At 48.0% G+C, this 13,213-nt stretch overlaps 1 protein-coding gene across 1 annotated transcript in view; it reads left to right on the forward strand.

The window, feature by feature from the left end:
• Positions 1-12,133, forward strand: part of LOC107106586 (zinc finger protein 568-like) — a 40,450-nt gene extending 28,317 nt beyond the window's left edge. The window contains exons 8-11 of the mRNA XM_015406766.1: positions 1,566-2,381; positions 7,046-7,315; positions 9,248-9,554; positions 11,792-12,133. Coding sequence (XP_015262252.1) covers positions 1,566-2,381; positions 7,046-7,315; positions 9,248-9,554; positions 11,792-12,071 — 1,673 coding nt within the window. The 3' untranslated portion in view covers positions 12,072-12,133. The remainder of the gene's footprint in view (positions 1-1,565; positions 2,382-7,045; positions 7,316-9,247; positions 9,555-11,791) is intronic.
• The last annotated feature ends 1,080 nt before the right edge of the window (positions 12,134-13,213 follow it).

Below are 13,213 nucleotides of genomic sequence, written 5' to 3' on the forward strand. Positions count from 1 at the left end.
AAATCTCCCCTCTTTCCATGACTGGGAACTTGCCACAGGGTCTCCTTATGAAAGCATCGGTTGCCACAGTGTCTTTCTGTAAAGACATTGATTTCCCAGCTAGCCAGTGGGAGAATGAGACGAGGAGATGGGTTATGTTTGGTCCGGCCATGCTGGGAGGGTCATGAGCCCCAATGGTGCCGCCAGGCCATTGAGCTTGTCGCAGTGATGGGTGTCAGGCGTACCTGTCCCTTTCCCTCACGCTGCCCACCTTGGCAGCACCACCAGTATCAGAGGGGCTCCCCTTCATTGCACGGGTGGGAAACCCGGCGTGCTATGCAGAACAGACTGCTGTGCTGTGCAGAACTGTCTGACGTGCCACTGTTTTGGCCCATGTCGTGGGGGTTGTGTGCATGTGTGCCTGAGCCTGGGGTTTTGTTGGGTTTTTTGTGGCTCTCTCCCACCAGTTCGAGCTAGCAGAAGAGGAGGAGGAGGAAGAGATTGGATTTATACCCCGCCCTTCACTACCGAAAGGTGTCTCAGAGCGGCTTACAAACTCCTTTCCCTTCATTTTTTGCTCTATAAGACACACTTTTTCCCCCAAAACCCGGTGGAAAACCCAGCGTGCTATGCAAAACTGACAGCTGTGCTGTGCAGAACTGTCTGACGTGCCACTGTTTTGGCGCATGTCGTGGGGGTTGTGTGCATGTGTGCCTGAGCCTGGGGTTTTGGTTTTTTTTTGTGGATCTCTCCCACCAGTTCGAGCTAGCAGAAGTTGAACTGCGATATGCAGATTTGGCAGATATGGAGTGTTTTGATTTCCCAGGACAGCATTACGCTCGGGAAGTAAGAACTTCCAGGTGGTCCTTGGCCCAAGAGGGATCCGGCTGTCCTCAACCAGGGCCGGGGCTTTTCTGGCCCTGGCCCCTGCCCAGTGGGACTCTCTGCTGGAGAACATCCATACCTTGCAGGATCTGTTGCCTTTCTTCAGGGCATGTAAGGCAGAGATGTTCCACCAGGCATTTGGTCGGGGACAGCGACAGGATAGCATTTAGTCTGGCACTCTCCTACTCTCCATTCTCTGCAAAAAAAAAACACTACCCCACACACACACACTGCCGGAGGCTTGTGGAAGCTGAATTCCCCCACCACCACCACCATCTTGGAATCGGATTGCTTTATTTGTTGATGTACGTCAGGGATCGTTTCGTAGAAAAAGAGCTAGGGGAACTCATTAGCATAACTCATTAGCATATGCCACACACCCTGACATCACCGGAAGTGTGTCATAAGGCCACACCCCCTGACATCACCGGAAGTGTGTCATAAGGCCACACCCCCTGACATCACTATTGTATACACCTTCGTTGTAAGCGGCCCCGAGCCCTGCTTGCAGGGAAGGGCAGCCTAAAAAAAATCTAATCCAATGATAAAATATGATATTTAGCTCAAAGCACACACAGAAGGGCAGAGGGACGGATTAGGAAGCTGAGTGCCAGTCAAGGCCATGGAAGTCAACAGTAGAGGGAGAGGATAGTCCAGAATGAAGTCGAGAAAACTTGGAAAATTTCTCTCTTCCTCCTCAGGTCTCGAAAAGCGAAGCCGGATCAAGATGGAGGGCTCTCGGCAGGGCGAGGCGGGCCCGGAGGAAACACAGGGGGCAGCGGCAGAAATATCCCAGTGGAATTTCCCTGCGACAGCTGAAATTCACGTGCCGAGATGTGAGTTCAATAGGGAACAGGGGATGAAGCCCATGAAAGGGGAGAGCGAATGCTGTGAGATTGCAGACGGTCTTACGGCTGCCAATAGCAAAAGTTTTGCAGTGCCCGCTAGGGCAAAGAATCCCTTGGTCTCCCAATACGGTAGGAGGTACGAATCAGGACTCATTACAAAACATACTGGAAAGGACCACTATGTAAGTTCTCTGTGGGGGGACAACTTCCAGGGAACCTCAGACCTCTACAAAGGTTGCATAATGCCTGTAGGAGACAAATCTTATCAGTGCTCTGTGTGTGGGGAGAGCTTTCCTCTGAGAGCGACCCTGATCAGACATCAGAGCAGCCATACGGGGGAGAAACCATACGCTTGCCCCGAGTGTGGGAAAACCTTCACGTCCAACACGTTAATGCGACACCTGAGAATCCACACTGGAGAGAAACCATACCAGTGCCCCGAATGTGGGAAACGCTTCATCCAGAGAACAGTTTTGATGAACCACCTGAGAATCCACACGGGAGAGAAACCGTACAAGTGCTTTGAGTGCGGCAAGAGTTTCATTCAGAGAGTGCATCTGATTAGACACCAGAGAATCCACACAGGAGAGAAACCGCATCAGTGCCCTGAGTGCGGGAGGAACTTCTCTCGGAGAGATAAACTGATCAGACATCAGAGGACGCATGGAGGCGAGGGCAGAGCCCTTGTGAATGCCCCAGGCACGGGAAGAGTCTCCGTCAGAAAGCTACCCTGATGAAGCGCGAGAGCACCTGGGCAGAGTTCGTAGTCCCATGGCCACCAGTCATGGAACGGGATCTTTGAGAAGCAAGTGCAGGATACTGAACCAGCACCTAAACCCCTTCCCCTCGTCATGCTGCCTTTCTGCAGATTCTCTTCTGAAAGACACCTCCACCAACACATCAGTTCAGCTTCTTGGTGGGCTGCAGAACGGCCCCCTGGCAGGCCTAGGGAGCTGGATTAGCCTTCTGTTGTTGAAGTGAGCTTTAGGTTGTGGAGATGAATCTTCAAATTGATCTGTGTTAATAAGCAGGAAGTAGGCTAGCATAGACTGTGACTACGTGGTAGGAATAGTTCCCGTGGAACTTAACAAGTGAACGTTTTTGACATCCCATCCCTCTCGTTGCGTGTCCTCAATCCACATCCCTCTCGTTGCTTTTCCTCAAAGACTCCTGGGAATTGTGTTTTGTGAGGGTTCGAAAAAGCCTCTTGAGAGATGGACGTGGCGCTGAAGCGTCGCTTCCGGCCAGCACTAAGCGGGGATGTATTTATTTATTTATTGAGATATTTGTACCTTGCTTTGGTGTAGTGGTTAAGTGCGCGGACTCTAATCTGGGAGAACCGGGTTTGATTCCCCACTCCTCCACTTGCACCTGGCTGGATGACCTTGGGGAAGCCATAGTTCTGATAAGAGCTGTCCTTGAAAAAAGAGCAGTTTCTGTCAGAGCTCTCTCAGCCCCACCTACCTCACAGGGTGTCTGTTGTGGGGAGGGGAAGGGGAAGGAGTTTGTAAACCGCTCTGAGACTCCCTTGGGTAGTGAAGGGCAGGGTATAAATCCAATCTCCTCCTCCTCCTCCTCCCCCTCCTCCTCCTCTTCTTTTTCTTCTTTTCTCCCCCAATGGCTCACAACATCATTCTCTCCTGTTCCAGTCTGCCCCATGGGGTCGGTTAGGCTGGGAAGGTCTGACTGGCCCCAGGCTCCCTCAGTAAGCTGCTTCCATGGCAGAATGGGGATTCAGACCTGGGTCTCTCAGCTGATTTTGTGACACTAGCTTCTTGCAGGGCTTGGGCATGTGCCAGGTTCCTTCCTTCCTTCCTTCCTTCCTTCCTTCCTTCCTTCCTTCCTTCCTTCCTTCCTTCCTTTTGTATGTGTGTGTGTATGTGTGCGCGTGCGGGGGAAATCCTGGTTAGAAACGAAATAGTTATCTGACATACAAATGCAGGCAGGTGGTATAACCAGAGTTAGCTCCCCCTCCGCCCCAATCAAATCAGTATTCTATGTCTGAATTGAACTCCGGCTTAGAATCTCGGTTTGTGAGGAGAGAGGGAAATTAGCCCTGTTAACCCACACGCTCGCCTTCATGGAGAACTGGAGATAGTTTTCGACCGGGATTCTCTGTGTGGGAAGGTGTAGAGAGAAAGCAAGGAGTGAGACAAACAGGGTAACCAAGTCAGTCTTCTGAGGATCCCCGTTTGGTGGCGGAAAGTGCCAACCAGTTGCGGATGGCTTCCGTCGACCCCTCATGGGGTTCTTGAGGCCAGAGACGTTCAGCGGTGGTTTGCCATTGCTTGCCTCCATGTAGTGACCCTGAGCTTCCTTGGTTGGTCCCCCATCCAAATACGAACCAGGTCCAACCTTGCGTAGCTTCTGAGATCTGACAAGATCAGGCTAGCCTGGGCCAATCCAGGTCAGGGGGATCCCCGTTTACTGCCAGTTAAAAATGACATCTGAATGCAACCTGTTGGTCTCAGATTGCCTCACGAAGCATAATCTTCGCTTTTAAATTGGAATGTTCCTCTCTCCTACCAAAAACAAGGAAGCCATGAGGTGAAAAATAGAAAGATGGGTGTCAAGCTCCATTTTCTCTTCCTGCCCTTCCCCATGGGAAGAACAGTGACGTTATGTAAAATAATGGGAAGTGGAGAACATGAGTCTGATTGTCTGTCTACATTGCACAACCTACAGGGAAATTGCGGATTTTTTTTCTGTTTAAACCTAGGGGAGGAGAACACACACATAGCCCTTGTGATAAGGAAAAGGGAGATGGAGGGACAGGATGGATTTTGTTTATTTATTTAAAACATTTATTAGTCACCTTTTACATAGCTCAAGGAGGCTTATGAGATAAGTAAAATACATAAAGACCAAAATTTAAAATCAGGACTCAGGGCTGCTTGTAAACTAAAGCCAATGTATTCCTAAATGAAACCACCTCCAACGGCCTCCTAAAGATCACAAGTGAGGGGGGCCAGGTGCATCTCCCTGGGGAAGTTGTTCCATCATCATGGGGTGGCCACTGAAAAGGCCCTCTCTTCCGAGCCCATCAAATGAGTTTCTTTGACAGGACACTCAGTTTAGCAGGTATTTCAATGGATAGTTTAGCCGAGGCTCCCCAGGTCAGCTGGAGTGGAAGGCTGGGGAAGAAGGAGATGGCGATAATCTAGAAAGGAGGTGACCTAGAGCCATGGACAAAATTCTTCTCTGTCTGTCCCTTCAGGTGATGAGAAGAGAAATCAGTTCCAGGTGGAGGAGAAGTTTCAGCAGGGAGAGATTGGGACAGAGGAAACACCCAGGATGTTAGTAGAAATAGTCCGATGGAATTTTCCCACAAGAGCTGAAATTTACAAGGAAAGATGTGAGTCCCGTTGGGAGCAGGGGAAGGAAGGAAAGGAGCGCAGCGAACGCACGGAAGGTGGCGCTCCTGCCGATAGCGAGACCTCTGTGGTGCGTCCCAGGGCAGGACGCTCGACAATGTCTAAGTATAGTAGAAGGCACCCCTGCGGATCAGGACGTGTTATGAAAGAATCGTACCTTGAACAGCATCAGACAACCCAAGATAGGGGGAAACATTATGAACATCCCGAGGGTGGGGAAAACTTTGGTGACTTGAAGAAGGTGACAACCCATCAGAGGACCATTACTGGAAAAAAACCAAGTCTTGAGTCTGGGAAAATTCATAGGCTAGTATCAGTGGAAAGTGAGCGAACCCGTACCGGAGAGAATCCATTCAGATGTCCGCAGTGCGGCCTGTCATTCTGTCGGAAAAGAGATATGAAGTGGCATCAGACTATCCATACCGGGGAAAAACCGTTTGGATGTTCACATTGCAGTCAGTCTTTCAATCAGAGAAGCGATTTGGTGAGACATCAGAGAATCCATACGGGGGAGAAACCGTACCAGTGCCATGAATGCAAGAGGAACTTCTCTCGAAGAGACAAGTTGATCGAACATCAGTCAACCCATGCTGGAGGGAAGCGATGTAAATGACCAGACCGTGAAAGATTCTTCTCTCAGAGAGAGAAACTCTTCAGACATCAGAGAACTTGCAAAGGAGAGGGCAGAGATCTTGTGGATGTTCTGGATGCGGGAAGAGATTCAGGGGGAAAGTTACCCTGATTTAAGCTTCGGAGTACCCCTTTTGCGCATTGACAGCTTCTTCTCTCAATGCTGTTGTTGACCTTTCTAAATGCTCTGAGAATGTCAAATTGTTCACAGAGTGTTCCATATGTCTCTTCCTTAGTAAACAGTAAGGTAGCTTAGACAGTAGTCTGACACGCTTCAGTTGGCGCTTCATGGGACTGAAAGATTTTCTTCTTTGAAATTGGGTTGTAAATAATATTTTAGACCACTGTACTTCTTACTGCTTTCCCCCAAGGCACCCTGGGAAATGTGTCTCGTGAGCACGCTTGGGAGACTTGGAGGTTTGTTGTTCTTCCCCAAATGCAATTCCTAGGAACTGTTTTGATTGATGCCTTTTGGTCTTTCAACAGAGAATCCTTGATGATGTGTAAAGTGACTTGTAGAATGGGTGGATCTGGTTTCCAGTACACCTTCTTCCTTCGCCCATAAACTGTGTGTAGCACAAATATTTTATGCCTAATAAGCCTGTGAACACATATAGCGTTATACCACATCAAACACCATTTGGTCTATCAAGGCCAGTTTTTGTCTACTCTTGATGGGCAGTGATCCTCCAGGGTGTCTGGTCAAGGTCTTTCACATCACCAACTACCCAGTCCTTTTTTAACTGGAGATGCCAGGGTTTGAACCTGGGGCATTCTGCATGCCAAGCAGATCCTGTACCACTGAGCCACAGCCCTTTCCCCCAAGTATACGACAAGAAGATTTCAGTAAGCTTTAAATGATTTTTTAAAAAAGAGTTCACCGCAGCTTGGACCATATTCCTCTCTCTGTCTCTTCAGGTGGTGAGAAGAGAAGTCAGATCAAGACGGAGAACTCTCAGCAGGCAGAGACAGAGACTAGACCAGAGAAAACACTCAGGACATTAGCAGGAGGCACCCAGTGGAACAGACCTGGGCCATCTGAAATGCACAAGCAAAGGGGGGCATCTGTTGGGGAGGTGGGGAAGAAACCTGCGGAGGGAAAGAATGAATGCAGTGAGACCACAGATGCTCTTAAATCTGCTGTTAGTGAGAGCTCTGCATTGTGTGCCATGGCAAAAAACCCCTTCGTCCCCAAGTGTGGCAAAAGTGACCATCACAATGCAGGTTTTCTGGTAAAGCACACTGGAGAGGATTGCTATGAGCATCCGACTCTAGAGGAAAACTTGGAGCAAAACTCAGACCTGCGCCAACATCAGACAATCCAAATAGGAGAGCGGGTTTATGAATGTCCCGAATGTGGGAAAATCTTCCATATGAGATCTAAGTTTATGAGACATCGAAGCAGCCACGTAGGGGAGAAATACTACAAATGTTCTGAGTGCGGGAGAAGCTTTGCTTCCAAAGGAGCATTGACGAAACATCTGAGGTTGCACACCGGGGAGAAGCTCCATAAATGTCCTGAGTGCGGGAACTGCTTCATTGAGAGGGCTCACTTAATTAGACATCAGACGATCCATACAGGAGAGAAACCTCACGAGTGTCTGGAGTGTGGAAGAACCTTTCCTCTGAGGGCCAATTTGATTAGACATCAAAGCAGCCATATGGGGAAAAACCCCTTACTGTTGTCCTGAGTGCGGGAGGAAGGTTTCGTTCAGGGGGATCAGCAGATGGGACCACCAGAGGACGGCAAACGTACAAAACAGCTGGTGGTGGCAGCTTCTCTGTGAGAGATCAGATGATCGCATACCAGAGATTTCATGGAGGACAGACTGAAGCGTAGCGTGCTGGACAGAGGTTTTGCTTTTGAACTGGCACCTGATTTCCCCAGAGGGTCATTTCAGAACCAGGGTGAGCCAGTGCCTCCAGTTCTTGTTACTGCCCCAAAGTGGTCCTCTTGGAAGGTTTGTTTCCAAAGATGCCACCAACACTACATCAAGGTAGCATCAGAATTAACCTGAGATAGCAACAGAACCACCGGTCGGTATCCCTCAGTTTTGACCCAGAGGCCCAGAGTCATTGATCTCAGTTGTACCCTCGGAAGGATCAGTTGTACATACACAAGACGCAAAGTTCATCGTATTAGTAACAAGTACACCATTTTAGGCTTATGGAGGTTGTATATTCTAAAACCAAAAGTGCCTGCCATTGTCTTCCTGTAGGGCAGCTTGGGAATTGTATCCCGTGAGTGTGCAGAAAACTCTAGTCTGTGATTGCCTCACAAAGCACAGTCCTTTTGAGCTAGCACTGTCCCCTTTCCGCAGGGAAGGTCTGACCCGGGGTTCGATCAGTAGAATGGAAGGCAGCAGGTCTGGTCTTCTGTCTTTTGTAGAGGGTGTTCTCCATCTCACTACCAATAAGTAGCAGTACCATAGATCTGTGCAAAGTAGAGCGCTTCCTTGATCTGTATACCTTTGTACACTTGGTCGCTTTTACACACAGTTAAGTTTACCGTGGTACATATCTCTTCTGTTCCTGTAATTTTTTTTAAGTGAAGAATTGGTAGTGGTGGAAAGCGCTGTCAAGTCGCAGCTGACTTACGGCGACCCTGTACGGTTTTCAAGGCGAATGACGGTCAGGGGTGGCATGCCGTTGTCTGCCTCTGTGTCATGACCCTGGACTTTCTCAGCGGTCTCCCATCCAAATACTAACCAGGGCCAACCCTCCTTAGCTTCCAGAAGCTGACGAGACCAGGCTAGCCTAAGCCACCCAGATCAGGGCAAGAGAAAAATTAGACTTTGGACACAAGGGGGCATATAATGTGATTGTAGAGACGGGAGAAGACATTTAAGTGGAGGCTGCCGAAATCGGCTGAACAGGGAGACAGGAGAGGAGGGGAAGGGCTGTAAGATGGAGGTTGCAGGATTCTAGTCAAGAGGTGAGCAAGCATGGACAAAATTCCTCTCTCTGTCTCTTCAGGTAATGAGAAAAGAAGTCAGATCAAAGTGGAGAACTCTCAGCAGGGACACTCTGGCCCAGAGGAAATATATGGGACATTAGCAGAAATAACTCAGTGGAATGTTCCCGGGACATTTGACATCCATAGGGAGAGATATGTGTCTGACTGGCAACAGGAGAGGCCAGAAGAGAATGAAGGAAGTCGGTTCACAGAAGGCCTCGCAGATTTGTTTTGCAACACCTATTCGGTGGACCCAGCAGGGAAAAGGCCTTTGTTCGCCAGCTCTGGGCGGAAACACCGCTACAAATCTGGACTCGTTACGATGCATACCGGAGAGAATCCCAGTGATGATTGTCCCACATCAGCGCAAAACATCCAGTCAAAACATGTCCTTGATCAACAGAGAATCGACATGGGCAACAAGCAGTATGAATTAGTAGAGATCGGGGATAATTTATTTGGACATCAAACCCACCACACGGGAGAGAAGCCTTGCAGTTGCCTTCAGTGTGGGAAAAACTTCAGCTGTATAAAGTCACTAAAGAGACACCATGGAGTTCACGCCGAAGGTGGAGCGTATCCATGTGCTCAGTGCGGGAAATGCTTCCGATACAAAGAAACTTTGAAAAAGCACCAAATCACTCACACAGGAGAGAAACTGCACGGATGTCCCGAGTGCGGGAAAAGTTTCACTCTGAGAGGAGCGCTAACGAGACATCGGAGGATTCATACAGGAGAGAAACCCTTTGAATGTTCTCAGTGTGGGAAATGCTTCAGGCAGAGAGAACACTTGATGGTTCATCGAAGAATCCATACAGGAGAGAAACCATACATATGTCCCGAGTGTGGCAGAAACTTCTCTCGGAGAGATAAGCTGACTGGGCATCAGAGAACTCACAGGGGACTGAGACCTTATGGGTGTCCTGACTGTGGGAAGCGGTTTAGTCACAAAAACACACTGACTAAGCATCAGAACATCCACAGACCACATTAATGTGGTTTTCTACTCCTAGTAGGCAATATTTTTTTCCCCTGAAGGCCATTTGTGGGCAAGGGGGAGGTGGACCAGTGCTTTAATCCCTTGTTACTCTCTCAAGTTATCTTCTAGAATTCTGAAGAGCTTTCCCCACAAATTTCACAGACACTGTAATAAGTTAACTTTTAAAATAGGAGGCTCCAGCCTTTTTGACCCTGCAAACAGCTTTGGAATTCTGGCACAGGATGGTGGGCACAGCCACAAAATGGCTGCCTCAGGAGGTCCAGCCAGCCACAAAATGGCTGCCATAGCTTACTTTCAGTCACACAGTAAAGAATCTTGTGCTGTGGTGGCAGTTGCATCCACAAAGTCTGCACAGCCAAGCTTCAATGGCCAATCAGAAGTCTTGCTGGGCAAAAGCCCTACCTGGTCCTGTCCACTTTCTAAAAACACTTGGTGGGCCCCAGGAAAGGTGTTGGCAGGTGCCATGGTGTCCGCAAGCATTATTTTGGGTAGCCCTGCTTTAACATTTACAACTGAGCAAGCAGTTGGCATTTCCTGGAGTTGACCCATGGGCCCAGAAAAGATCACTCCACTTGTGTTCTCAGGGCGCAATCAGTTGTTCATATTTACAAGTCAGTTGTGACTAGAAGGCTTGGGACTATTTTATAAGCCTATTTGGCTGTGCAGTGTCTCTTATTGAATTTAGTGGGGCTTAGAGAAAGAAAGCTGCTTTATGAAACTAAATTTGATATCTGGCTGCAAATTGAATTTGGAACTACTTTTTGTTGTACCCTTCCACCCACCTCGTACCCTGCGCACCTGGGTTCGCAGTTTGCAGGCATGCTGAAATCCCTGAGAAGACTAATTTGTAGTTGCCTCGTGAAGCGCTGTGTTGTAAATGTCCAACATGAGTGCATATGAACACTCTTGAAGCTGCCTTAGACTATGAGACCCTTGTGTGACAATCAAATTATCCTATGAGTAAGCTGCACTGAATAGACCTCAGAAGGATTTTGAGTAGTTCTTCGTAGGGTTGCTCCCTTGTTTGATGGAGGTCAGTCTTGTCTGCTCTGACAGTCTTAGACAGAGGTCTTTGGATACCACCTCTTCTTGATCCCTTTTACTGGATATGTGGGGGACTGAACCTGGGACCTTCTGCATGCAAAGCAGAGGCTCTACCACCGAGCCACAGCCTCTTCCCTGCAATAGAGTTCTGACTTCCTGTGGTTACCATGGCTCTTTGGTCCTCCGTATGATTAGCAAAAAGTATGTAAAGTATACCGAAACAGTCACAGTCGTGTGTTGTTGTTGGTGTATTCAATGTCAGGTTTAGGGGGATTCGGGTTTTTTTTGGCATAGAATTAGAACTATTTAGGTTCTCTTTTCTGAAAGGGAAGAATGCTCTAGGTTTAAGAGGGGCCATGTGATCATAGGGGCAGCAACGGAGGGATAAGTTCAGCAGAGGCTCTTGAATCAGTTGGATGTGGAGCTGGGAGGGAAGTTTCAGGATCCCCCCCCCCCATTGAGAATTTACTGGGCTCTAAACAAGCGGTGACCAGAGCATGGACAAAATTCCTCTCTCTGTCTCTTCAGGTGACGAGAAGAGAAGTCAGATCAAGGTGGAGAACTGGCAGCAGGTAGAGCTGGGCCCAGAAGAAGCACAGTGGACATTAGCAGAAATCTCTCCCTGGGAGAGTCCGGTGACAGCAGAAATTTATGAGCAAAGATGCAAGTACCGCGGGGATCGGGGGACAAAGCCAGCAGAGGAAGAGCACGGGTGCAGTGAGATCGCATTTACAGCTTCTGTTATTGGGAACTCTGCAGTGTCCTCCCGGGCAAAAAAGCCCTTAGTCTCCAGGTATGGTAGAAGGTACCACTGCCGATCAGGATTTGTTATCGATCATGCTGCAGAGGACTTCTTTGAACATCCCATATCAGGGGATAACCTACAGCCCAAATCATATCTTGTTAAGCACCAGATGATCCAAATGGGAGAGAGGTCGTATGTGTGCTCCGAATGTGGCAAAAGCTTCCACCTGAGATCGAACCTGCTGAGACACCAGAAGGTTCATACGGGTGAGAATCCTTACGAATGTCCGGTGTGTGGGAAAAGCTTCACGTCCAGAGGAGCTGTCATGGTCCATCAGATAATCCACACAGGGGAGAAACCGTTCGGATGTCCTCAGTGCGGGAAATGGTTCAACCAGAGAACAAATCTCTTGAGACACCAGAGGATCCATACTGGAGAGAAAGTGCACGAATGTCCCAAGTGTGGGAAAAACTTTTACCGGAGAGATAAACTGAATCAACATCAGAGAATACATACAAGGGAAAAACGTTACGAATGCCCCGAGTGTGGGAAAAGCTTTATTCATAAGGAGAAATTCCTGCGACATCAGAGAATTCATCGAGGCTTCTAGTGGTGTTTACATTCCGAGGATAACGTAACATCACCTTGCGAAACATCAACGAAAATTCAGCGAGGAGAGAAATCTGGTTCTAGGGCTTTGCATACTTTGCAATATGCCTTGCTCCTGGATTACGGAAGCTCAAATACTTTGTGCAGATAAAAAGCTTTTGAAATGAGCAAAAAATTGGAGGCACAGCAATGCTCCCTCTAGGCTGTGGAGTCTTGTGAGCAAAAATTCTACTTTGTGAGCTACTGCCATTAAAGCTGTGAGTGAGTGATTTGGCTACTGCATAAATTAGTTTGCTCTGGAGCCATCCTTCCTGAGCTAAGACCCAAAATGTGTGAGCCGGAGGCTAAAAAACTGTGAGCTAGCTCACACTATCTCACCTTAGAGGGAACACTGGTGGGGGGCCTTCCTTATATCCAATAAAGTTAAATCAGCCAAACACTTATAAAAATCTCACATGCCTTTAAAAAAAATGTTCCTGAATTTAGCTGACTAGCAGCAGTGTTTGCTGAGGTCCAAGTCCCATTGGATTCATTGAGATTACCTGTCAGGTAACTGTTGAACTCTGACATGAATACCCCAAGCCAGCACCTCTGCTTATAATAAAGATTAAACCACCAGGGAATCGTGAAATATATTCCAATTTAGGAGGCTCCCAAATAATAGCATAAGCCCCAGTCAACTTCAGAACAGAAAGAAATTCCAGTACAGCGACCCCAAATGAAACTTCCTAAACACCCAAATTTCAAAATCGAATTGAGTCAACCAAAAGCAGAGGCTCTGAGCATTGAAAGAAACTGATAAATGAACTAAATATATATATCAGTCCTCCAGGACCCTTTAACAGCACAGAGAATGAAGAGACTTGTGTGAGGAAGGAGGCTGAAAACAGCCGTCCAAGAGACTTGAACTGCAGATGTCTTTTAAAAAGTGTCTGAGAATGGCTTTTGCCCCTGGGCATAGGCAGGGACTGTCTGCATTTATGCTATCATGGCCCCTCCAATTATGTTTTGTGCTTCAGTTGATCTCTCCTAGTGCTATGAAGAGCGATAGCACTACATGAGTGAATCAATTTCTAAAAGTGCCCACAGGGAAGCGAGGCTGCTAAGCATGTTGGGTAGAGATATGTTTTTTAATTATATTTA

The sequence above is a fragment of the Gekko japonicus genome, unplaced genomic scaffold (genome assembly GCF_001447785.1).
Source record: "Gekko japonicus isolate JY-2015 unplaced genomic scaffold, Gekko_japonicus_V1.1 scaffold542, whole genome shotgun sequence".
NCBI classification, from domain to species: domain Eukaryota; kingdom Metazoa; phylum Chordata; class Lepidosauria; order Squamata; family Gekkonidae; genus Gekko; species Gekko japonicus.